General features: G+C 42.2%; 1 protein-coding gene across 5 annotated transcripts in view; it reads right to left on the bottom strand.

Moving 5' to 3' along the window:
* DOK6 (docking protein 6) overlaps positions 1–26,276 on the bottom strand; it is a 431,293-nt gene that overhangs the window by 185,851 nt on the left and 219,166 nt on the right. For all 5 annotated transcript variants that reach the window (XM_073331713.1, XM_073331715.1, XM_073331716.1 and 2 more), the window contains one exon: positions 23,339–23,453. In XM_073331713.1, the coding sequence (XP_073187814.1) occupies positions 23,339–23,453 (115 nt within the window). The remainder of the gene's footprint in view (positions 1–23,338; positions 23,454–26,276) is intronic.

The raw sequence follows: 26,276 nt of genomic DNA, 5'->3' as shown, positions 1-26,276 counted from the left end.
TGTTGGAGCCAGGAGCACTTCTTAAGATGTTTTCAGTTAAGCTTGCAGCTTTTAGGGGACGTGCTTCAGACCTGGATCTGGGTTTGCAGCAGGCAAGCGTGTCTGGCTCAAACTAGGCATGGCACTGAAGTCCTAAGCTGGCACGGAAAACAGACTCAGAGGTAGTCAAAGCACATCAGGTGGCAGCCCCAAAGGGGGTTTCTCTGATCCAACCCGTCACAGAAGGTATGCCAGTTTACACCTGATGATGATCTGGCCCTCAATTCATGAGAAGATTGAAGTTTCAGAAATAACTCATCTGTGAGTTATTACAGGCCAAACAAGTCCTAACTAACAGTAGTCTTAATATTAAACAACAGCCCACCATGTTTTCCCACTGTCATACCGCCAAAACAGCCTAACACATTTTTACAGATCTTTCCAAAAAAGTTTTACCTTTGATCTGAGAAAAAGCATGAGAATCTCAGAACAGGGATAAATTAAAGAGAGAGAGAGAGAGAGAGAGAGAGAGAGAGAGAGAGAAATGGACTTTAATGAAAGTACTTCTTCATCCAGCACTCTCAAAGTATGATACTAAGTATGATACTTAAGCACCAGTATGATACTGACAGCTTCCCAAACTTCTATAGTTCTCAAATCTAACAAACAAAGAGCAGCAAGTTCCAAAGCTTTACAGGTAAACACCAAGAGGTGTTGCTATTATGAATCTTGCTGTGCAATAGCCCACTGGGGCTTTTATTTTGACAGTAATATTCAAATTAACAAGTGACTTCAGGCAATCTACCTAAAACCTGGTGGGATTAGATGGATATTGAACATATTGGTATATTTATCTCCCATAATGAACTTTTCCACAGAATGAAATTACTTACCACATTCTGTTTCTTATTGAAAAACAGAACACACGACATTTCTGTCTGGCAAGTTTTCATTCCAAACCAGTATCCTCCTCTCTAGTCATATCACTAGATATTACATGATATAGGAATGCCCCAGGCTTCAGGTAAGTACACATAACTTGTATACATTATTTTCTATGCCCATATAAACATACTGGTCTGTTCAAAACGCCTTCATTCAATGACAGGTTCAGACTTTCAGAAAAGTCTTTAAATGGTTAATCTATTTATAGCACCATGTACTGCATGTTATGTAAGTAGTCAAATGCAATTGAGACTGAATAGTGACAGAAAATGAAAAATAGACCTGGTGTTTCAGGTTAGGTGCAGTAAATTACCATGTTATTCATTTAAATCTCTCCAGTTATACATCATCCATTTGGGTATCATCTACCCAAATTCCATCTATAAGTTAATGTCAAGGGTTTTTGCGCTGCCTCTAAATGTACACTATTTTCAAGGGACGCCAGGAGCTGCGGAAGTCACATGGTTTAACAATATGATGCACATTTTCACAAACTCTGAAAGTGCTAACCCATACTCCAAGAAGATGAGTAGAGACCCTCATGCCTTAGCTGATGTCTGGTTTTCCAAGTTCCTCTCCATTGCTATCATACCACATGTGCTGTCTTGTCTGGTTACATAATACCAGATTCTAATGCGCTGAATCTAGCAAAACTTGCAAATGTGCTTCAGCCCAGAAATGAGGTATGTTCTCAGACAGACACAGACAGAGTTATGTATTTCTATCAGACTGCTATTATTAGGCATGTTTGTATGGAAACAACATTTTTTAAGAGTCCATCTGCTCCTGCTACTTATTCCTCAACTGAAGTCCTAATAGCGAGTTCATGACAACATAGTAGAAGAATTAGGAGTTTGAATGAGTGATAAGCAGAGTAAATAGATTAACTTAAAAACAAAAATGCTGTTTTAATATGAATATCCTCAAGAATAATAAAAAAATGAGAAGAGACATAAAATAAGTGATATGCAATATAAGCAGGATTATCTCAAAATAGATTGTTTTCTAAGATTGCACTCAGGTATCAACAAATCCTGCCACAAATACTTGCTTTATGAAGCTTCCGGGAAACAGATATATCGGTAAATTCCATTTCCTTTTACTACATATATAAGTGGTATTACTCATGTGAGTAAGGTGAGAAGGATTTGGTTCCAGTTCCCAAAAAATAAATGTGGATGATACTCTCGATTTCCTTGTCAACTCTATCCTTCACTTCATCGCTCACAAAAATTAGTGTTCTTCATAACAGTGTGTCTTAATATCTCACAAGTTTTCTACAAGCTTCTAATTAACACCTAGTGTTAATTGCCATAGGCTAACTGACTTCAATAGGCCTAAGACAATTTATATCAGTTGAGGATCTACCCCTAAGTAATTCATTCCAGAGAACTGCATACTGTAAATTAAATAACATTTCTAATTATTATGACATAGAAAAAACAAAACTATGTTAAAAGTACTTTGCAACCTGAAAACTAAGGACTCCAAAGTTCGGAAATGCCAAATACATTGAACTCCCTTGCATGTATACATTGTGATAATTTTGCCCAGCATCACACAAGAAATCTATGTCAAGGACAGGAACAGAATCCAGCTCACTTGGGTCCCAGTCCAGTGCTTTCAACACAAGAGAATATTTTCTCTCCTCCTGCAGTGCCCTGCAGCATTCACAGCTCTTCCCATACACTGAATTAGGAAGAAGTCTTATAGAAAAAAAATAGCATATGGCTATATAATTAAAGACTGCAACAATGAATAACAGAAAGGGTGTGAATTAAGGTTGAATGGGCAGTTTTAATTCAGGAATTTCCTAACTTGAGTGCTTGACTTTGTACCCTCAACACTCTTTTCATACATATTTTTTGATCTAATAATAATAATATATACTTGACTTACTTTACATAACACACATTATATATTCTCTATTTTCTGCTAAAACAACACAAGGTTATGTTTGATAACTGCCAAGCACAGTAGTTATTCTGATCATCATTTCAAATACAATAGTGGGCTGGAATTAACTAAGATAGCAAGCATAACAGCATCAAGTTACTATAGCAAGGAACCAGATGACATAAGGAGAATAAAAACACCATAATATCCATAAAGATGAATGTATGAATATGAATTCCTAATTCATAGTGGAAAGCTGGTAAGTGTTGATTTTAATATAACCAGTTGGAGGACAGGATTTAGCATGAGCTGTAGAAATGTTCTGTGTAATTCTGAGGGCTCTTTAGCGACTGTTAACACAGATGTTCCAGAAGTACTTTTAAACCAAAGAAGTCAATTTGTGTGCAGCCCTCATCCTTTTCCCCAATAGCTTTGCCTCAGAAAAATCTGCTTCTCTCCTGATTAACTGCCACCAAATTCCCACCTGTAGCAATGCATGTTAATTAAAAAAATATACAATACAGAAAATGTGTATGCCAGCTTATGAGTTATATAAAATAAGCAACAGTATGAATATTTTCAAGATTGTTTAGGAAGGAGCAGGGGAGAAATGAAATTCATGGATTTGTTCCTCACCTTCCACACAGATTGTCTATTTTCACATAGTGTAGAAAGCCAGCTACTCCATAGATCCCAAGGCCAGAAGGGACCAGTGCAATCACCTAGTCTGACATTTTGTATAACACAGGCGTTAGAACGTCCCCCAAAATAATAACTACGTGCACATAGAAGGTCAGAATACAAAAATAGTTTACTGTTATTTTTGTTGCATCCACAAAATATGAGCATCTAGAAAAGGATGAGAAGCAAGAGTGGAAAATACACATAATCCCCCCCTCCCCCACACACACATTTTAATAAAATTTTCAAAGTATTTCAATTTTTCTGACCAGCACTAGTGACTGCAAATGTTCACCTTATATGCAAATATCCATGTGTATATTAGGGTGACCAGACAGCAAGTGTGAAAAATCGGGAAGTGGGTGGAGGATAATAGAAACCTATATAAGAGAAAGTCCCAAATATTGGGACTGTCCCTTTAAAATTGGGACATCTGGTCCCCTGGGTATCCAGATTTATATTTTGTGAAGGGAAGTCATATGACTGACACATGGAAATTGGTACTTGGGCATATGGATTCTGTTGCCAGTCTTTCTGTGAGACCAGGGAAATTCAGTTTAACTATTTGTGTTTCCATTTCCTCATCTGTAAAGTGGGGGGGAAATACCTCCAAGTACCTCACAAGAATGTTTTGAGACAATGTTTATAAAACCGCCACAAGTACTCCTTTTCTTTTTGCGAATACAAACTAACACGGCTGCTACTCTGAAACCTTAAAATTTTTAGTGCTTTAGTATCCTAGCAATTTTTAAAGAAATGCATACATGATAAAATGTTGATCTCTTAAGTTGTTCATTCATTATATCTTATTTAGAACTATTTCAGCTTTACATAGGGACTCGTATTTATATCATGCATATGGCAAAGGGAAGAGAATATCTTAAAATTTGTGCTGAAAAGGACTGACAATTATTTATGGTAGAGTACATTTGGCAAGTCTCTTGAGAAACTCTAAATTGGATCAGAAGGAAGTATTATTATACAGAGATGCACAATGTATGAATAATTTCAGATTTCAATTTTTCCGTAAACAACCAGAGGCTAAAGAACAACCTTTATTCTGTCTAGCTTGCCAAATGTTAGACGATATTGCAGGATTTTATTTTTTTGTATGTGCTTACATCATGTCACTGGTATAGATTTTACTTAGATACAGAATACAGAGGTTGGCATAATGCAGAGATTGAAACATTTATCACACTACTAGCTAGAGGAAGATATGAAACATATGGCTCTCCCACTTCCCCAATAGTAAGATCCAGGGCAAAGGCCAAATGAGATGTTCAGACCCCCACTCTCCCACACATACTAGGAAGGGCAAGGGTGCTAAGCTTCCTGTGTTAGGGTGGTGACTTTGGTCTCTGCCTGGGGACTCACATCTTTCATACTAATCTCTGATTAACAGGTAACAGATATAGTTGAACCTCCACCATATGCTGGCAGTCAGATGAAATTTTCTGCCTCTTGGTTGTCTTCTAGAACTTCCTAACTGAAGTTCTTCTAATCTACTGCTCCCCAAGAGTGTCCTGGCTACAGCAAAGGGGATGGTTCTCTAACATCCTATATATCTTACTTGACTGCCATGAAGAGAGCACAAGACAAAGTCTCTGCAACTTCCTTCCTCTCCCCAGCCTCTTTATGTTGGGTCTCTTTCTCCCTCAGCCTCTGTATTCTGGGTCCCTCTAATAGACTCTCAGACTTTAAAGCCAGAAGGGACCATCATGATCATCTAGTCTGACCTCCTGCACGTTGCAGGCCACAGAACCTCACCCACCCACTCTGTAATAGACCCATAACCTCCGGCTGAGTTACTGAAGTCCTCAAATCGTGATTTAAAGGCTTCAAGTAACAGAGAATCCACCATTTACACTAGTTTAAACCTGCAAGTGATTTATGCCCCATGCTGCAGAGGAACGCAACAAAAAAACCCAGAAGAACAACAGTAAAACAAAACAGGGTCTCTGCCAATCTGTCCCAGGGGAAAATTCCTTCCCGACCCCAAATATGGCAGTCAGTTGGACCCTGAGCATTTTGGCAAGACCCAACAGCCAGATACCAGGAAAGAATTCTCTGTAGCAACTCAAAGCTCTCCCCATCTTGATTACAAGCTGTTGGGGATATTTGCTACTAGCAGTTGCAGATCAGCTATATACTCATCATACCTCCCCCTTCATAAAACTATCAAGCTTAGTCCTGAAGCCAGTTAGTCTTTTTTGCCTCCACTGCTTCCCTTGGAAGGCTGTTTCAGACTTTCACTCCTCTGATGGTTAGAAACCATCATATAATTTAAAGCCTAAACTTGTGAGTGGCCAATTTATATCCATTTGTTCTTTTGTCAGCATTGGCACTTAACTTAAATAACTCCTCTCCCTCCCTGATATTTATCCCTCTGATGTATTTATAGAGGGCAATCATATCTCCCCTCAGCCTTTGTTTGATTAGGCTAAATAAACCAAGCTCTTTGAGACTCCTCAGATCATCCCAGTAGCCCTTCTCTGCACCTTTCCAATTTGAATTAATCTTTCTTAAACATGGCAGACCAGAACTGCACAGCCTATTCCACATGGGGTCTCAGCAGTGCTTTGTATAATAGTACTAACACTCCACTATCTCTAAAGGAAATACCTCACTTGATGCATCCTAGAATCGCATTAGCCTCTTTCACACCCGCATCACACTGAGGGCTCATAGTCATCCTGTGATCAACCAATACACCCAGATCTTTCTCCTGCTCTTTTGCTTCAAATTGATAAGTCCCCACTTTATAGCGAACATTCTTGCTGTTAGTCTATAAGTGCATGACCCTGCACTTTACACTATTAAATTTCATCCCATTTCTATTACTTTTCAAGGTCATCCAGATCGGTGGTTCTCAAAGCCGGTCCGCCGCTTGTTCAGGGAAAGCTCCTGGCACACCGGATGTTTACTTGCTGCGTCTGCAGGTTTGGCCGATCGCAGCTCCCACTGGTTGCGGTTCGCTGCTCCAGGCCAGTGGAGGCTGTGGGAAGCGGCTTGGGCCAAAGGTACAGTATTCACTGTTAAAAGAATTCTGCATAATTTTCTAGATGGCTAGCTTAAACAAACAAACAAAAAGAGGAATATTCTCTCATAATGACAAGGCCAGGTGGAACAACTTGGAAAAAAAAATTCACATGAAGAATATGAAAGAATCTCCCTTTTTACACTGAAAAGTTAAGGTGACAGTTTGGAACCAACTATTAATGACATTTTATAAAACTGACCAAGTATTTCCCTGTGCTCTAAAGTTATCAGTTGTATTTTATAACTACTAGAAAAAGGGATGGGGAAAGAGTTGACTTTTGATCATTATGTGTGCCAAAACAATAGGTGAATGAATACCTTTTCTTAGAACACTGAATGGTGCCGCAAAATACCATAAATACAGCAATTCCAACACAGTATCAGAACCATTCACCTTTGATTACTGAGCCCAGATTTCACTAAAGCCTATATTAGAGCAGGTATGCACACAAAGTTAGAACTGGTTGAGTGGGGGAAGCAGGATGTCGCCCCAGGATAAATCCACAGCATACAAAGGCTATTGTCAGTGTTAATTGAATCTCACCTGCCCATCACTGGGAAGCAGGATCTTTTCAAAAGGAACAAATAAAAAGATGCTGTCAAGGTGGGACCTGCCGCTGTGTCAGACAAAGGGGTCAGACATTAGGATGTGCTCTCTGGATACACATAAGCCCATAGCTTTTTCTTTTCTGTAGCTCAAGCTGAGATAGCCTACCCGATTATCTCTTGGGAAAAGTAACTCAAGATATGATCAGACAATCATTTATACTTGTTTTGTCTTTTTCTCTATTTTCAAACAAAACAACCTCTAAAAATTTGTTTGTAAGTTTGGAATGCCCATGAAGTTCCACCTCTGAAATGAAAAAAATGCAGCTATTTATCCAATCACTGTATGGCTTCCCTATGGATTACCTGCACTGGATATTTGCCCTACACTTATATAATGAGTTGCGACATATGGCCTACCTCCTTTCACGGCACATGTCAACAAAGCCCACCCTGAACCCACTGTGGGGAAGGCAAAAAACCTCCAACTCCACCGAGGCCAATTTGGTGGAAAGGGAAAAAATCCGTCCCAGGCCCCCTAAAAAGGGGGCAGCTAGTGCAATGCCCACAGCACATCTTGACCACACCTCATATTTCACCATCTAAAGGGAAGGGAGGGTGAGTGCTGCCTCCGCCTGCTCCATGTAAGAGGGGGCTTCACGCACAGGGCTGCCCCTTTTAAACCCTTCTGCACATCCAGTTCCCAGGGGATGAGTTAATGTCGCCACACTGCCCCTTGTCCCCTTTTGCAGCAGTTTGCCCTCTTCTCTCTCTCCCCTCCCCCTCAAGCCATAAAGCACTGTTCCCTTCATTCAGCCAGCCAGCCAAATTACCTTCCCCGCACACACACTTAATCAAAGAACCATAGGACTGGAAGTTACCTGGAGAGGTCATCTAATCCAGTCCCCTGCACTCAGGGCACGGATAAGTATTATCTAAACCATTCCTGGCAGGTGTTTGCCTAACCTGTTCTTAAAAATTTCCAACGATGCAGATTCCATAACCTCCCTAGGCAATTTAGTCCAGTGCTTAACCACCCTGACAGGAAGGTTTTCCTAACGTCACACCTAAACCCCCCTGTCACGGTTCCTCCCCCACTCTGAACTCTAGGGTACAGATGTGGGGACCTGCATGAAAAACCTCCTAAGCTTATCTTTACCAGCTTAGGTCAAAACTTCCCCAAGGTACAAAATATTACATCCGTTATCCTTGGACTGGCCGCTACCACCACCAAACTAATACTGGTTACTGGGGAAGAGCTGTTTGGACGCGTCCTTCCCCCCAAAATACTTCCCAAAACCTTGCACCCCACTTCCTGGACAAGGTTTGGTAAAAAGCCTCACCAATTTGCCTAGGTGACTACAGACCCAGACCCTTGGATCTTAAGAACAATGAACAATCCTCCCAACACTTGCACCCCCCCTTTCCTGGGAAATGTTGGATAAAAAGCCTCACCAATTTGCATAGGTGACCACAGACCCAAACCCTTGGATCTGAGAACAATGAAAAAGCATTCAGTGTTTTACAAGAAGACTTTTAATAAAAAATAGAAGTAAATAGAAATAAAGAAATCCCCCCTGTAAAATCAGGATGGTAGATATCTTACAGGGTAATTAGATTCAAAAACATAGAGAACCCCTCTAGGCAAAACCTTAAGTTACAAAAAAGATACACAGACAGAAATAGTTATTCTATTCAGCACAATTCTTTTCTCAGCCATTTAAAGAAATCATAATCTAACACATACCTAGCTAGATTACTTACTAAAAGTTCTAAGACTCCATTCCTGTTCTGTCCCTGGCCAAGACGACTACAGACAGACACAGACCCTTTGTTTCTCTCCCTCCTCCCAGCTTTTGAAAGTATCTTGTCTCCTCATTGGTCATTTTGGTCAGGTGCCAGCGAGGTTACCTTTAGCTTCTTAACCCTTTACAGGTGAGAGGAGCTTTCCCCTGGCCAGGAGGGATTTCAAAGGGGTTTACCCTTCCCTTTATATTTATGACACGCCCCCCAAATCTCAGCTAGGGTGAAACACTGGCTGGGATTTCTTCCTGGAGCTCTAGGAAAACAGAGTTAATAAGACACATGCATCTCTAAATATACTACCAAGTACATAAAGACTAACAATATTTTCCACATCTCAAGGACGATTTTAACCAGTTGATTCTGGGAAACTTTCACGGGAGAGTGCATCAGCCACTTTGTTAGAAGCTCCTGAGATGTGTTGGATGTCGAAATCAAAATCTTGGAGAGCTAAACTCCACCGAAGAAGTTTTTTGTTAGTTTCTTTGACGGTGTGAAGCCACTTTAGTGCAGCATGGTCGGTTTGCAGGTGGAAACGCCGTCCCCAAACATATGGGCATAGCTTTTCCAGAGCGTAGACAATGGCATAACATTCTTTTTCAGTGACTGACCAGTTGCTTTCCCTCTCAGACAGTTTTTTGCTGAGAAACACTACAGGGTGGAATTCTTGATCAGGTCCTTTCTGCATTAAAACTGCTCCCACACCACGCTCGGATGCATCTGTGGTTACTAGGAACGGTTTGTCAAAGTCTGGGGCCCTTAGTACAGGGTCAGACATGAGTGTCGCTTTAAGCTTGTTAAAGGCCTTTTGACACTTTCCGGTCCACTGAACAGCATTTGGCTGTTTCTTTTTGGTTAGGTCTGTCAGTGGGGCAGCGATTTGGCTGTAGTGCGGTACAAATCGTCTGTAATAACCGGCCAAGCCTAAGAAGGATTGAACCTGTTTCTTTGACTTTGGGACAGGCCACTTTTGGATAGCATCCACTTTGGCCTGTAGGGGGCTGATAGTTCCTTGACCCACCTGGTGTCCAAGGTAAGTCACTCTGTTTAGGCCTATTTGACACTTCTTAGCCTTAACAGTTAGTCCTGCCTCCCTTATGCGCTCAAGGACTTTTTGTAGATGTTCCAGGTGGTCTGCCCAGGAATCCGAAAATATGGCCACATCGTCAAGGTAGGCGACTGCATATTCTCCTAATCCCGCTAGGACACCATCTACAAGTCTTTGGAAAGTGTCGGGTGCATTTCGCAGCCCGAAAGGGAGTACATTAAATTCATACAGCCCGAGATGTGTGATGAAGGCTGACCTTTCCTTGGCAGATTCATCTAGCGGTACCTGCCAGTACCCCTTGGTTAAGTCCAAGGTAGAGATGAACTGGGCCCGTCCCAGTTTCTCTAATAGTTCATCAGTGCGTGGCATTGGATAGTTGTCTGGGCGAGTTACAGCATTTAGCTTACGGTAGTCCACGCAAAAACGTATTTCCCCATCTGGTTTGGGAACTAGAACCACTGGGGATGCCCATGCACTTTCAGAGGGGCGGATTACACCCATCTGTAACATATCCTGGATCTCCCGTTCTATAGCAGTTTTAGCTTGAGGAGACACCCGGTAAGGGTGGACCCTAATTGGGTGAGCATTACCTGTGTCAATGGAGTGGTATGCCCGTTCAGTCAGTCCTGGGGTGGCTGAGAACGTTGGCGCGTAGCTAGTGCACAGCTCCTGGATCTGCTGTCGCTGCATACGCCCAAGGGTCATGGAGAGGTTCACCTCTTCCACACCACCAGCACATTTCCCTTCGTAATAGACACCTTTAGGCCACTCAGCGTCGTCTCCTCCCTGGGCTGTAAACTGACAAACCTTTAATTCTCTGGAATAAAAGGGCTTTAGAGAATTAATATGATACACCTTAGGCTTTCGGTTGGAGGTGGGGAATGCTATGAGATAATTAACAGCTCCCAGGCGCTCCTGGACCATGAATGGCCCTTCCCACGATGCTTCCATTTTATGGGCCTGGAGCGCCTTTAAGACCATGACCTGGTCTCCTACTTTGAAGGAACGCTCTCTGGCATGTTTATCATACCAGGCTTTTTGCTCTTTTTGAGCATCCTGTAAGTTTTCTCTAGCAAGGGCTAAAGAGGTTCGGAGGGTGTTTTGTAGGTTGGTTACAAAGTCCAGAATGTTAGTTCCTGGAGAAGGTGTAAATCCCTCCCATTGCTGCTTCACCAACTGCAATGGCCCCTTAACCTCACGGCCATATACAAGTTCAAATGGGGAAAACCCTAAACTGGGATGTGGTACAGCTCTGTAGGCAAAGAGCAACTGCTGCAATACTAGGTCCCAATCATTGGAGTGCTCATTTACGAATTTACGTATCATGGCCCCCAAAGTTCCATTAAACTTCTCCACCATGCCATTTGTTTGATGATGGTAAGGAGTGGCAACCAAGTGATTTACCCCATGAGCTTCCCAAAGGTTTTTCATAGTTCCTGCCAGGAAATTAGTCCCTGCATCTGTGAGGATGTCGGAGGGCCAACCTACCCTGGCAAAAATGTCTGCTAGTGCCTGGCACACACTTTTAGCCCTGGTGTTGCTTAGAGCTACTGCTTCCGGCCATCGGGTGGCAAAATCCATGAAAGTCAGTATGTACTGCTTTCCTCTGGGTGTCTTTTTCGGAAAAGGACCCAGAATATCCACAGCTACTCGCTGAAATGGAACTTCAATGATGCGGAGTGGTTGTAGAGGGGCTTTGACCTGGTCTTGGGGTTTTCCCACTCTTTGGCACACCTCACAAGACTGGACATAGGTAGAAACATCCTTGCCCATTCCCTCCCAGTGGAATGACCCCCCCAAACGGTCTTTGGTCCTGTTCACCCCAGCATGGCCACTAGGGTGATCATGGGCTAAGCTCAAGAGCTTGGCCCGGTATTTAGTTGGAACTACCAACTGTCTCTGAGGATGCCAGTCTTCCTGGTGTCCACCAGAAAGAGTTTCCTTGTATAAAAGTCCTCTTTCTACAACAAACCTGGATCGATTAGAAGAGCTGAGAGGCGGTGGGTTGCTCCGTGCCGCCGTCCAAGCTCTCTGGAGGCTTTCATCTGCTTCCTGTTCGGTCTGGAACTGTTCCCTTGATGCTGGAGACATCAGTTCCTCATGGGATTGTGGACCTAGGCTTGGTCCCTCTGGAAGCGATATAGGGGATGGAGCTGTTTCTGTTGACTGTGAACCGCTCTCCGCTGGTGCACTATGTTGGGATTCAGGCTCCGGCTGAGCCTCTTGTGTAGGGTTATCGGCTGCTGCCAGTTCAGGTTCGGTGAGGCCCTCTGGTGTTGAGGTTGCAAGTACTGGATTCAGTGCTGGCACGGGGTCTGGTGTTGGTTGTTTGGCTGGTTCTGGTTCTGGTTCCGTCTGGGTCTCTGGGACTGGATCCACTACTGCTGTTGCAGACATTGGCCTGGGGTCCGGGTCCATCACCTCTGACCGGGCCCTGATAGAAGTTTCCGGAACAGAGCTAGGCCCCACGGCTTGTTTAGCCTGGCTGCGGGTGACCGTTCCCACCCTCTTGGCCTGCTTCACGTGATTGGCCAAGTCTTCCCCCAACAGCATGGGGATGGGATAATCATCATAGACTGCAAAAGTCCACATTCCTGACCAGCCCTTGTACTGGACAGGCAACTTGGCTGTAGGCAAATTGAAAGAGTCGGACTTGAAGGGTTGAATCGTCACTTGGATCTCTGGGTTGATTAAATTGGGGTCCACTAAGGAAGCATGGATAGCTGACACTTGTGCTCCGGTGTCCCTCCACGCGGTGATCTTCTTCCCGCCCACACTCACAGTTTCCCTCTGCTCCAAGGGTATCTGGGAGGTATCTGGGCCTGTGGACCTCTGGTGTGATTCCGGTGCAATGAACTGTAATCTGTTGGGGTTCTTGGGGCAGTTGGCCTTTACATGCCCCAGCTCGTTACATTTAAAACATCGTCCAGCTGACGGGTCACCGGGGCGAGGTGGGTTGCTGGAGAACGGGGTGGTGGGACGATAAGGGGTCTGGAGGGTTCTTTGGGAGGTAGGTGGGGCTTTGGGCGGCCCCCGGTAATAGGGTGTGGTCTGGGGTGGTCCCTTCTGGTCTCCGCTCCAACTGCGACCAGTTTTCTTCTTCTCTGCCACCTCCACCCATCTGGCTCCAATCTCTCCTGCCTCGATTACAGTTTTGGGTTTCCCATCTAGGATGTATCTTTCTATTTCCTCAGGAACACCCTCTAAGAATTGTTCCATTTGCATTAGGAAGGGCAAATTTACTGGAGATTCAACACTTGCTCCTGATATCCAGGCATCCCAATGTTTCACAATGTGGTAGGCATGTCGGGTAAATGACATGTCTGGTTTCCACCTTAGGGCTCGGAACCTCCGACGAGACTGCTCGGGTGTTATCCCCATTCTGACTCTCGCCTTGGATTTAAACAGTTCATACTTGTTCATATGTTCTTTAGGCATTTCAGCTGCCACCTCAGCTAAGGGTCCACTGAGCTGCGGCCTCAGCTCTACCATGTATTGGTCAGTAGAGATGTTGTACCCAAGGCAGGCCCTTTCGAAGTTTTCTAAGAAGGCCTCAGTATCATCACCTGCCTTGTAGGTGGGGAACTTTCTGGGATGGGAAGTGGTACCTGGAGAAGGATTGCTAGGGTTTGTTGGTATATTCTGCTGGGCCTTTATCCTCTCCATCTCCTCCACATGCTTCCTTGCCTCCATTTCCCTCTTGTGGGCAGCCTCCTGTACCTCCTTCTCCAGCCGCATGAGTTCTATCTGTCTTTCATGTTCCCTTTGTTTTTCCTCAGCCTGAAATTTGGCTAATTCCAGCTGTAGTCGAGCCGAGGATTTGGCCATTCTAACCTCTCTGTTTTTAACTAACTTTACACCCGAGGTTTAGAAATAAACAAACAAAACTTGGCTGTAAAATTTTGCTGTGCTGGAATAGAATACCTATTCTCTGATAGTGATTGTCAGCCTACAGAAAAAGACAATTCCCTTGTCTCTGCTCTGGGCCCAAATTAAAGCAAAAAACCTCCAACTACTTGGAAACCTGCTTACCCAGCCCAAAGAAAAAAAATTTTCTTTTCAAACCTGTGCTCCTTGTAAAACAAAAAAAAATCAAAATCCTAAAAAAAAACCTGCCACTTTTGTCTCCAGGCAAATGGGTAGAGCACACACCCCCTATTTACTTTTAGGAAGAAAAGAAAAAAAAAACCTCTGGGTTGGAAGACTGTGAATTTCCCTGCAGGAGTTAAGTACCCTGCCTCCAGGCAAAGAAAACCTGCAATTCACAAGATAATCCCCTTTTGTCTCTGCTTGGCCACAAAGCAGAGAGAAAACAAGCTGCTTTCAGTTTCAAAGCTGCTTTCTGGACTTCCTAAAATCTGTATTTCTAGTTCAAAAAATCTCAACTGGATCTCAAAATGATTTCAGGTTAATCCCACCACTGTGCCACCATGTCACGGTTCCTCCCCCACTCTGAACTCTAGGGTACAGATGTGGGGACCTGCATGAAAAACCTCCTAAGCTTATCTTTACCAGCTTAGGTCAAAACTTCCCCAAGGTACAAAATATTACATCCGTTATCCTTGGACTGGCCGCTACCACCACCAAACTAATACTGGTTACTGGGGAAGAGCTGTTTGGACGCGTCCTTCCCCCCAAAATACTTCCCAAAACCTTGCACCCCACTTCCTGGACAAGGTTTGGTAAAAAGCCTCACCAATTTGCCTAGGTGACTACAGACCCAGACCCTTGGATCTTAAGAACAATGAACAATCCTCCCAACACTTGCACCCCCCCTTTCCTGGGAAATGTTGGATAAAAAGCCTCACCAATTTGCATAGGTGACCACAGACCCAAACCCTTGGATCTGAGAACAATGAAAAAGCATTCAGTGTTTTACAAGAAGACTTTTAATAAAAAATAGAAGTAAATAGAAATAAAGAAATCCCCCCTGTAAAATCAGGATGGTAGATATCTTACAGGGTAATTAGATTCAAAAACATAGAGAACCCCTCTAGGCAAAACCTTAAGTTACAAAAAAGATACACAGACAGAAATAGTTATTCTATTCAGCACAATTCTTTTCTCAGCCATTTAAAGAAATCATAATCTAACACATACCTAGCTAGATTACTTACTAAAAGTTCTAAGACTCCATTCCTGTTCTGTCCCTGGCCAAGACGACTACAGACAGACACAGACCCTTTGTTTCTCTCCCTCCTCCCAGCTTTTGAAAGTATCTTGTCTCCTCATTGGTCATTTTGGTCAGGTGCCAGCGAGGTTACCTTTAGCTTCTTAACCCTTTACAGGTGAGAGGAGCTTTCCCCTGGCCAGGAGGGATTTCAAAGGGGTTTACCCTTCCCTTTATATTTATGACACCCCCTTGCTGCAATTTAGCCCATTGCGTCTTATTTTATCCTCAGAGGTTGAGCAGAACAATTTTTCTCCCTCCTCCTTGTAACAACCTTTTAAGCATTTGAAAACTGTTATAATGTTCCCTCTCAATCTTCTCTACTCCAGACTAAACAAAGTCAATCTTTTCAGTCTTCCCCCAGAGGTCATATTTTCTAGATTTTTAATCATTTGTGTTGCTCTTCTCTGGACTTTGTCCCCATTGTCCCCATCTTTCCTGAAATGTGGTGCCAGAACTGGGCACAATACTCCACTTGAGGTCTAATCAACATAGAGTAGAGTAGAATAGAGTAGAGTAGATTAGAGTATCTTGCTTAGAAAACTCCTGCTAATACATCCCAGAATGACGTTTGCTTTTTTTTTTTTGCAACAGTGTTATATTGTTGACTCATATTTAGTTTGTGATACACTATGACCCTCAGATCCCTTTTCTGCAGTACTCCTTCCTAGGAAGTCATTTCCTATTTTGTAGTGCGCAACTGATTGTTCCTTCCTAAGTGGAGTAGTTCACATTTGTCCTTATTGAATTTCATCCTATTTACTTCAAACCATTCTCCAGTTTGTCTAGATCATTTTAAATTTCAATTCTATCCTCTTGCAACACCTCCCAGTTTGGTATCATCCGCAAACTTGCTAAGTGTACTCTCTATGCCATTGTCTAAATCATTGATGAACATATTGAACAGAACTGATCTCTGTGGGACCTCACTCAATTTGCCCTTACAGATGGGCTGTGAAGCACTGATAACTACTCTCTGGGAATGGTTCTTGAACCAATTATGGACCCACTGTGATGTTCCCCTCTGGTGTTATCCAGACCAGTGATCTTCTAGGTCACTCCAATCCTTGACTCTGAGAGCCAGCCTTACCCTGTTCTGATGTGAGAACTCCCACTCCTGGGCTATTCATGCACAGCCTCTAGCATGTAAACTGCTCCTTGGATTGTGCCACCAAATGACACTAGCCAATACCTCCGGCCTCAGACACAACCCTAGGAACCTCCATCTTGCACTGTCCAGTTATGCCCACTGGATGCTGCAAGCTTATATGAGTTTATCAATTTAAGAAAGAAATCGATATGCACCAGGCTTGTTATCCCAAGGGGAGTCTCTGACACAATTCAAACCAAACGCACTGCTTCAGGTAAAATAAACAAACAGATTTATTAACTGCAAAGATAGATTTTAAGTGAGTATAAGTCAAAGCATAACAAGTCAAATTTAGTCAAATGAAATAAAAGCAAAATCATTCTAAGCTGATCTTAACACTTTCCATGCCCTTACAAATTTAGCTGCGTCTCACCACAGGCTGGCTGGTTGCCCTTCAGCCAGGCTCTGCCCTTTGATCAGCACTTCAGTCGCTTTGTGTGGTGTCTGTAGATGTAGGTGGAAGAGAGAGGAAGAGCATGGTAAATGACTCTCCCTTTTACCATGTCCTTTCTTCCCTCTCGGCTTTGCCCCTCCCCTTCAGGGTCAGGTGAGCACTACCTCATCGCAGTCCCAAACTGACCAAAGGAACGGGGGAGACTCGCTCAAGAGTTCAATAGATCCTTTGTTGTTGCCTAGGCCAGTGTCCTTTGTTCCTATGAGGCTGGGCTGAGTTTGTCCCATACATGACCTGATGAGGTGCGAACTGCCCCTCTGCTTCTGGAGAGTTTTTGTCTGGGCTTGCTTTAAGCTACGAGGACATATTTTCAGCCTCAGAACTATATACATGAAATTACAACCTAGAATGTTACTATAACATTAGTATAACAACGATTACTATGACATTACCATAACAAGAATGCTCAGTACATAATGAGCCTTCTGAAGATTCCTGACATGACAAACTTTGCATTAGATACTACACAATCATATTGTAAGGATGAACATGGGGGGTGCTGGGTGTTCCCCGAGGTACAGAATGTCACACCCACCTTATAGTAGTTTCATCTAGGTTGTATTTCCCTAGTTTGTTTATGAGAAGGTCATGCAAGACAGTGTCAAAAGCTTTACTAAAGTCAAGATATACCACATCAACCGCTTCCCCCTATCCACAAGGCTTGTTACTCTGTCAAAGAAAGCTATCAGGATGGTTTGACACCATTTGTTCTTAACAAATCCATGCTGACTGTTACTTATCTTATTATCTTCTAGATGTTTGCAAATTGATTGCTTAATTATTTGCTCCATTGTCTTTCCAGGTACAGAAGTTAAGCTGACTGGTCTGCAATTCCCCGGGTTGTCCTTATTTCCCTTTTTCTAGATTGGCACTATATTTGTCCTTTTCCAGTCTTCTGGAATCTCTCCCTTCTTCCATGACTTTTCAAAGATAATCGTTAATGGCTCAGATATCTCCTCAGTCAGCTCCTTGAGTATTCTAGGATGCATTTCATCAGGCCCTGGTGACTTGAAGACATCTAACTTGTCTAAGTAATTTTTAACTTGTTCTTTCCCTATTTTAGCCTCTGATCCTACCTCATTGGACTGGTATTCACTATGTTAGACATCCAATCACTACTAAACTTTTTTGGTGATAACCGAAACAAAGAAGTGATTAAGCACCTCTGCCTTTTCACATTTTCTGTTATTGTCCCCCCCCACCCCCACACACACCTAAATGAGTAATGGGCCTACCCTGTCCTTGGGTCTTGCTCTTGCTTCTAATGTATTTGTAGAATGTTTTCTTGTTACCCTTTATGTCTCTAGCTAGTTTAATCTCATTTTGAGCCTTGGCCTTTCTAATTTTGTCCCTACATATTTGTGTTATTTGTTTATATTTATCCTTTGCAATGTAACCTAGTTTCCACTTTTTGTAGGACTCTTTTTTGAGTTTCAGATGATTGAAGTTTTCCTGGTTAAGACAGGGTAATCTCTTGACATAATTCCTATCTTTCCTATGCAGTGGGATAGTTTGCTCGTGTCCTTAACAATGTCTCTCTGAAAAACTGCCAACACTTTTGAACTGTTTTCCCCCTTAGACTTGCTTCCCATGGGATCTTACCTAACTCCCTGAGTTTGCTAAAGTCTTCCTTCTTGAAGTCTTATTGTATTGTTTTCCCTTTCATGATCACTTTCACCTAAGATGCATTCCAATTTCAAATTCTCATCCAGTTCCTCCCTATTTGTCAAAATCAGATCTAGAACAGTCTCAGCCCTAGTATCTTTCCCCACCTTCTGAAATGAAAATTGTCTCCAATACATTCCAAGAGTTTGTTGGATAATCTGTATCCTGCTGAATTATTTTTCCAACAGATGTCTGGGTAGTTGAAGTCCCCCATCACCACCAAGTCTTGTGCTTTGAATAATTTTGTTAGTTGTTTAAAATAAGCTTCATCCACCTCTTCTTCCTGGTTAGATGGTCTGTAGTAGATCCCTACCATGACATATCCTTGTTTTTTATCCCTTTTATTCTTACCCAGATACTTTTAACAAGTCTGTCTCCTATTTTTATCTCAACCTCAGTCCAAGTGTACACATTTTTAACATATAAGGTAACACCTTCTCCCTTTTCCCCCCTGCCTGTCCTTTCTGAGCAAGCTGTACCCTTCTATTCTAATATTCCAGTCATACATATTATCCCACCAAGTCTCTGTGATGCCATCTATGTCATAGTTGTGTTTATTAACTAGCATTTCAAATTCTTCCTGCTTATTCCCCATACTTCTTGCATTAGTATATAAACATCTAAGATACTGATTTGATTCCCCCACTCCAGCTGTGTCTTATCTCTCCTTTATCCCTGCTATAACAGCCTATGTTCCCACCAAATTCCAACCCTTCTCCCAGGTCTCCATGTTTTTGACTTACCTGTGAGCTTTGGTCACCTGTCCTCTTTGAACCTAGTTTAAAGCCCTCCTCATGAGGTTAGCCAGTATGTATCCAAATATACTCTTCCCTATTCCTTGATAGGTGGACCCCATCACTGCTTAGCAGTCCTACTTCCTGGAACTGCATCCCATTAAGAGAGCTGAAACCCTCCTGGTGGCACTATCACTGCAGCCAGGCATTTATCTCCAGGATGCATCTGTCTCTGCCTGGGCCCCTACCTTTGATCGGAAGGATTGAAGAGAACACCACCTGCTCCCCCAATTCCTTCACCCTTACTCCCAGAGCCTTGTTGTCACTTCTGATCTTTTTAGGATCATACCTTGCAGTATCATTAGAGCCCACATGAATGAGCAGCATGGGATAGTATTCAGAGGGCTGGATAATCCTTGACAATCTAAACATCTAGGACATGGGTTCCTGACAGGCGGCATACTTCCTGGGATGCAACATCAGGCTGACAGATGGGTGCCTCCATCTGGAGCACCTGGCATTGGCCACTGTCAGAAGATAGGATACTGGGCTAGATGGACATTTGGTCTGATCCAGTGTGGCCATTCTTATGTTCTTGCATGTAATTTTCTAGGGTTTTTTTATGAAGCTGTACAAATGGATATTCCATCATGTGGCATCACCTTGACACCCAAAGGGGTCATAAGCATGGTTGGAACATTTAGATTCATTAAGACCTCTGAATCTTGAGTTAATGCAGTAACTGATAACAATAGTAGATGCTGCTTGAAATCTGGCTCTTGACTCTGCATTCGAGTCTGGGAGCTTCCTCGCAATGCTGCCTGGGACCCAGTAGGGGGAGCACTGAAAGCAAAGGAGAGAGAGAGTGTTCCTGCTCTCAGTTCTTGTGGCGAGTGCAACAGCAGCCAGGAGCAGCAACCACGGCGACAGTTCTGCTCAGCACCTGCAACCCTAGGATTGAGTGTGCTAATTATAGACAGAAATGTCAAAAAAAGAATCTGCAAACTCTAACAAATCTCTACTGAGATTGTTCAAACAGATTTTCAGAGGCTCATAACTTGGCCAATTTTGGGTGGTTTTTCACAGGAAAGTTCAGCTTCTCGACAAAACATTTGTCAGAATCTTCCTTCCTACTCCCAAATATGGTCTGAACTATTTCTGGTGAAACTCACCAACAGACTTTAGTCTGATGCAGACACCCAACATGGAAAATTTCAGCCTGAATAGTTAAAATTTGGCAAACTCATATGTAACTCTAAACAGGGTTTTATAATGGGAAAATATTATCAGCTCTGCCCATAATAAAGAGCATTAAATCCAGTGCTTCTACACATTACATTCAGGATTCCATGATGCAGGGTTTTTTTTTCATTTAAAAAACAAACATAGTTATGAAGATTTCCTACAACAGCTTTTCTACTTGTTTTAAAATACCACAGTTAGTGACCCCTGAAAATACAATAAAAGTTATGCCATTTGGAGTAGTTTGGTACAGCAGTCTTGAGAATTGATTCATCCAACAATTTTTTTTTATTTTATTGAACACAGAAATAGCACCAAGATGATCCTTCAATCACTTTTATCTTTTATATGACTTTCATAGGAAGAATTATGTAACTGTTTCTCAAAAGACTTAATAAAGGTCTGTCACTTATGCCCTTTTAGAGCTTTGTATCATCAGAATAGAATTATCTTTTGTAGCTTCAGGCATTAAATATGATAATAATACTGTATTATGAGATACTGGTAACATTTTTTAAAAAGTTTTTTTCCCCTAATTTCAAATTTTCCTGTCTGGCCACATGCCTGGAGATTTTATACCCATTTTGTGTTGGCGTTGCTCTTCAACCATGTATATTAATAAGACTATAAAATGATAAATAATTGACTTGACAATGTAGTTAAATAAGGTGGCTTAGAAAACAACTCCTAATTGCCACTATTTTCCCACTTTGCCTCCCACACAACCATAGCATAAGAATTTTAAAAATCTTTACACTGCAACCAACCAGTCTCAGCATGAGACGACTAGCACGAATGCTCTACCCATCTTCCCTCTGGTTTCATTTGTCACCAAGACATTCACAAAAATCTCAGACAACACGTTTGGTTTGGGTGCTAGACAGGTAAATCTGGAACGAGTGAGAGTGCCCTTCTTTCCACATCAAGGTGGTCATTTTATATCATTTTCAGTTTTTTTGTGTTTGGCAGTCTTTTGAACCAGGTCAAATTAGAATATGCAGTTTCGCTCAGAGGGGTTGAGGCTCCTCTGGATTTGCTTTAATCACTCCCCAGTGATTTTAGTTCCTGCAAGAAACTACTGTAGCTCTCCCCGAAGCCCATGCAGATACATATAAAACTTATGAAGTTGATACAATGGTCTTTTTGAATATTCCATGATTCTATAACTCAGGTCATAGGTTGACAGTCCCTGATAGTTCAATTTATTACTTTTTCCAAGTCACTGCATAGCTTGTCCTGTTTCAAGACACAAATTATCTCATTCACACCCCATAAATAACAAGATAAGTGAACAGAAACTCAATCACATTTTTCCCCCATGAAAATAAACCACTGGTTTCCCAGTTCTCCACAGGCTGAGGGTATGCTTCCTAGCTGCAGTAGAGAATCAAAGAGCCAAGTTCCTGTGGAACTGATTTTAAAGTTGCTGAGATTTAATGTAATTGAATTCTATGTATGATTATGTTAGGGTGCCTAGAGCCATGGTGTGCAACCTGCAGCCCGTCAGGGTAAACTAATTGTGGGCTGCAAGACATTTTGCTGACATTGGCCGTCCGCAGGCATGGCCTCCCCCGCAGCTCCCAATGGCTGCGGTTCACCATTCCCGGCCAGCATGAGCTGCAGGAAGTGGCAGCCAGCACGGCCCTGGGGCCTGCCGCTTCCCGCAGATTCCATTGGCCAGGAACGGAGAACCATGGCCACCGGGAGCTGCAAGGGGCTGTGCCTGTAGATGGTCAATGTCAGCAAAATATCTGTCGGGCAGCAATCAGATTACCCTGATGGGCTGCATGCGGCCCGTGGACCACAGGTTGCCCACCACTGGCCTGGAGTCTGGGATAGGTGTCTATTATTTTTTAACTCTAAAATAGATAAATAAAACTAATAGACTCACTGACACATACCACCTATTTACCTTTGCTGCTGATACCCCTGAACTGGATCCTAGAAAGCCACAGCAATTTTTTTTTCCCTTTTACCTCAAAATTCACTTCTCTGTCAGGTTATCCCTCTGATTTTGAGTAGTTTTACGGATACTACTCATGTGAATGGAGTTAAGCACATGGATAAATGTTTGCATGACTGGGGCCTAAATGTGCATATCCAATGATATATTGCCTTTTTGCAATCTCCCTTCCCAATATTTATTGTTATCCTTTGTGGTGTTACGTCTAATTTAGACTGTCTGCTCTTACAGAATGTCATTTTATTTGTCTGTAATGCTCTGTTACGTGCATTCATGGTACTGTATATTGTTTAATAATAATTAAGGAAATGTATAGCTTTAAACAATCTAGTACAACTTAAACAAATGTGTGTTATCAATTAATAAGAAATGTGCAACTTTAAAGACTTAAATCATTTTTTTAAGTGTAACGCACCAATGGATATAGTCATATACTTGTGTGGTTTCAAAACAAGAAAGCTAGTGTACTTTGAAAATACAAAGCATTTGGTGTCTCACTAATGATAGGTGATTTTATGAACCACAATACCCAAATACACTTAGAACTTTATTCATTCATCATGTCAGCTAACTGTTCAATGTATAAATTGCTTGAAGTTTGGCTTTAAAGTGTCTTGAGATTTTAATTGTTTTTTGCCTCTCTCTTTCGCGTGACAGCATCACTCCCCTAGCAAATGCTTATAGCAACACTTGGCAAAAAACAGAATCCGTGTCACTGCTTGCCTTAATAATGTCCCATAGGTATGTTTACTTGTTCTACAAGCTTAGCTGAAAACCTCAAGAGTCTCTGGACCATCTGGGCACAAAACCCAGACAAAGACAAATAATAAATCATCATCAAAACCTCTGTAAACAACAACACAATCAAAACTTCCAGTATTGGTTACTTTTAAAAAATGCAACACATTTCCTTTAACATAAGGCTTACTATTTATTGCTGTATCTTAATCCATCTTCTGAGTCATTGTTTCATATACAGCTTGATTTCCTGAAGCTGGAGATGTGGTAGTAATTGCTTACCTGACTCACAGGCAAATGTCTTTGATGTCTCATCATGAAAAATAATTGCCACTGCATGCTTCTTTGTCTCTCTAGGCAGTCTGGTTATGTTTTTGATGTTGTGAAGCTCAGTTACCTTGAAGTGAAGAGAAACATATTTTAGACCAGTGTATAAATAGTACAGAACACTCACCCCAGATGTTCAGTTTTCACTACAATCACCACATTGTCGGATAGCCATCTGAATTCATTTTCTTGTAGCTGAGAAACAATATACAAGTGTGTCAAGTCAACAGCTGCAGAATTGTCTACAGAATTTATCTTCTGTCAAAAATATATGGTCTTATTTTTTTTTCATTTTATGAGAATGTGCATGAAAAAGTATTAACATATTCTTTTTCATCTAGACTGGCTTTGCACTCTCCCTATACTACAACAAACTTCTGTGAACATACAAATTGGCAAATCTGTTACAGAATTTGTAGCCAGTATGTTGCTGTTAAAGAAATAGCAGTATCTTATTAGCCAAGGGAAGCAGCCAATTCATTGTACCAATTAACACCATACACCTTCATACTGACACTGTGTCATTTATCTTTAAAGTGGAATTGGCAGCTCCAGTGCTGTCCTTGTCAAAACTAGAAAGTCATAATTCTAACTTTAACTATGGATTCAAAAATTGAGAAGGTCCAGGAAAAACTTAGCAAGAAGAAATTAGCCATAATATAATAAATTAATTGCATAAACAATGCAATATATATTTTCCCATCGTTTAATTCTCATGGATTTTTTCAATTAACACTAAATGGGAGAAAAATACCCAGAAAAATACGAGTACTTCTAGTACTGCCTATTAAGTAGCATTTCCCATTACAAGGCCCTGATTTTAGTTCCTCATAACTTTATGAAACTTTAACCATTTAGGCTGAAATTTTCCAGGCCAGGTGTCTCCCTCATGCTGAATTGTTCTGAAAATTTTCAGCCAAAACAGTTCAGCCATTTATAAAAAAAGATGCTAAGGATTTTGCCCATAACAACAAAATTCTGGAGCCCTTTTCTATGGACAGCTCTAGCACTCACATTCAAGGACTAGAAATTTGGCAGGGAGATGGCCTATATGTCAGCAATGGGCCTGTTACTGTCCACATGAAAATCTGCCCAAATTTGGCCAATTTATAAGCATTTGAAAAAATTCCCTTTTACACATGTTCAGTAGAGACTTAAAGGATTTTAGCTGCTAAACTCTAAAAAAATTCTATTCACGCTGAGCATGTTCCAGCTCAGGAATACAAAGGACCTTCCCTATACTTGCTTGTCTGGGTTGCTATGGACTGTGAGGGTCTGGACTCCGGACCTGAGAGAAGAGTTTGTCTCATGAAAGCAATGACACCCCTACACTCAATGCCCAGAATGCAGAGGTCATCGGAGCTAGACCAGCTGGGAGCAGTAGATTGCAGAAGGAAAATGATCAGGATGAGAGAGGGTAGAGAGTGGTACTGAAGGCTGGTAGTAGGGGAAGAGAGGGAAACTGGGTTGGAAGTTGGGGAAGAATATGACTGGTTGGGCAAGGTGACTGGATTGGAATTCAGTAGGTGATAGGGGAGACAGATTGGTGAGGAGTTGGAGGGAAACTGGAATGGCTAGAAAAAGAGACTGGGACCAAGAACCATGGAGTGGGGAGGGGAGAACATGAAGATGGTGGAGAGGCAGATCTGATGAGGAACCAGAATAGAGGGGAAGAACTAGGACTGGCTGGGAAGACTGGGATAAGGAGTTGGGGGACATTAAGATTGGATGAGGAATCCAGGGCGGGAGATTCGGAAGCAATAAGGAAGGTAAAAATTCATAGAGATAGGGATGGGGAACAGGACAAGTCATGACTGAGGCAGGGAGATTGTGCCTGGGATGAGAAGCCTGAGGAGTGGGGTCTGGGACTGGATAGGCAAGGTGAATGGGATTGGAACAAGACAAAAAGGGGAGTGAAGAAATAAGACGGGCACAAAGACAGGTTGGAGAGGATGGTGCACCAGGGTTTGTGCCCACTAGAGCACACTCGCTTCCGCTGCCTGGAACAGAATACCAGATTCCTTAAGTCTCACCAAATTTTTGCTGTCAGCAAATTTCTGTCAAACTCTCTGGCAAAGGGTCCCATCTCTCTCTAGCAGTGGTCCAAAGACAAAATGGAAAGCTACTCCTGCTATCAGTTACTCTTTAGGTCAAGTGGCAGAGGTCTGCGTGGTTGATCTAAAGATTCCAACCCTGCTGATGAACATGTGGGGGTCAATATGATACTGTCAAAGTTTGACTCAGACTCACAATTTATCAGACCACTCTGTTTTATTAGCAAAGCTGCTCTGCTAATACATTTAGAAGTGAGCCCCCCGAGTGGGGCTTGTGTCTCTTAATTTATACAGTTTTTTGGAGAACAAGTTACAGAGAAGTTACAGACAGAAGAAGAAAAAGATTTTAGTCACCACCCTTCGAGATCCCTGAGACCAGTCACGTATCCTCAATTACCTGCCACCCTTAACAATCTCCTTTAACAGCTTCCAGTTAACTTAACTAATTGCCCTTCACACCTTCCATTCTGATGCCTGCTTCTTAGACGTGCTGGCCCTATCTTAATTGCTTCTCCATTCAAAAGCTAACTGTCCCTACGTGTGCTCCCTCAGATACTTTGTAACATGTTTTGGCATGCCCTCTCATATACAATGTATCCAGCATGTCCCCTTATACAATGTTATACTTATACAATGTTATACTTCCACAATACCATATGATGGAATTTCAGGGTTTTTCCCCCTGTTTGTTCTCATAAAAACCTTGGAAGTTGTACACAGAAGAACTATGTTAAAAGAACATTACTGGGACCTAGTCTCCACTGGCAACCCCTCCAAGTGAATATACACTGATACTGGAAAAAAGGTTCCTTTGCTGAATGCATCCGATGAAGTGAGCT

This window comes from Lepidochelys kempii, chromosome 2 (assembly GCF_965140265.1).
Source record: "Lepidochelys kempii isolate rLepKem1 chromosome 2, rLepKem1.hap2, whole genome shotgun sequence".
Taxonomy (NCBI): domain Eukaryota; kingdom Metazoa; phylum Chordata; order Testudines; family Cheloniidae; genus Lepidochelys; species Lepidochelys kempii.
This window is presented reverse-complemented; position numbering and strand designations above follow the sequence as displayed.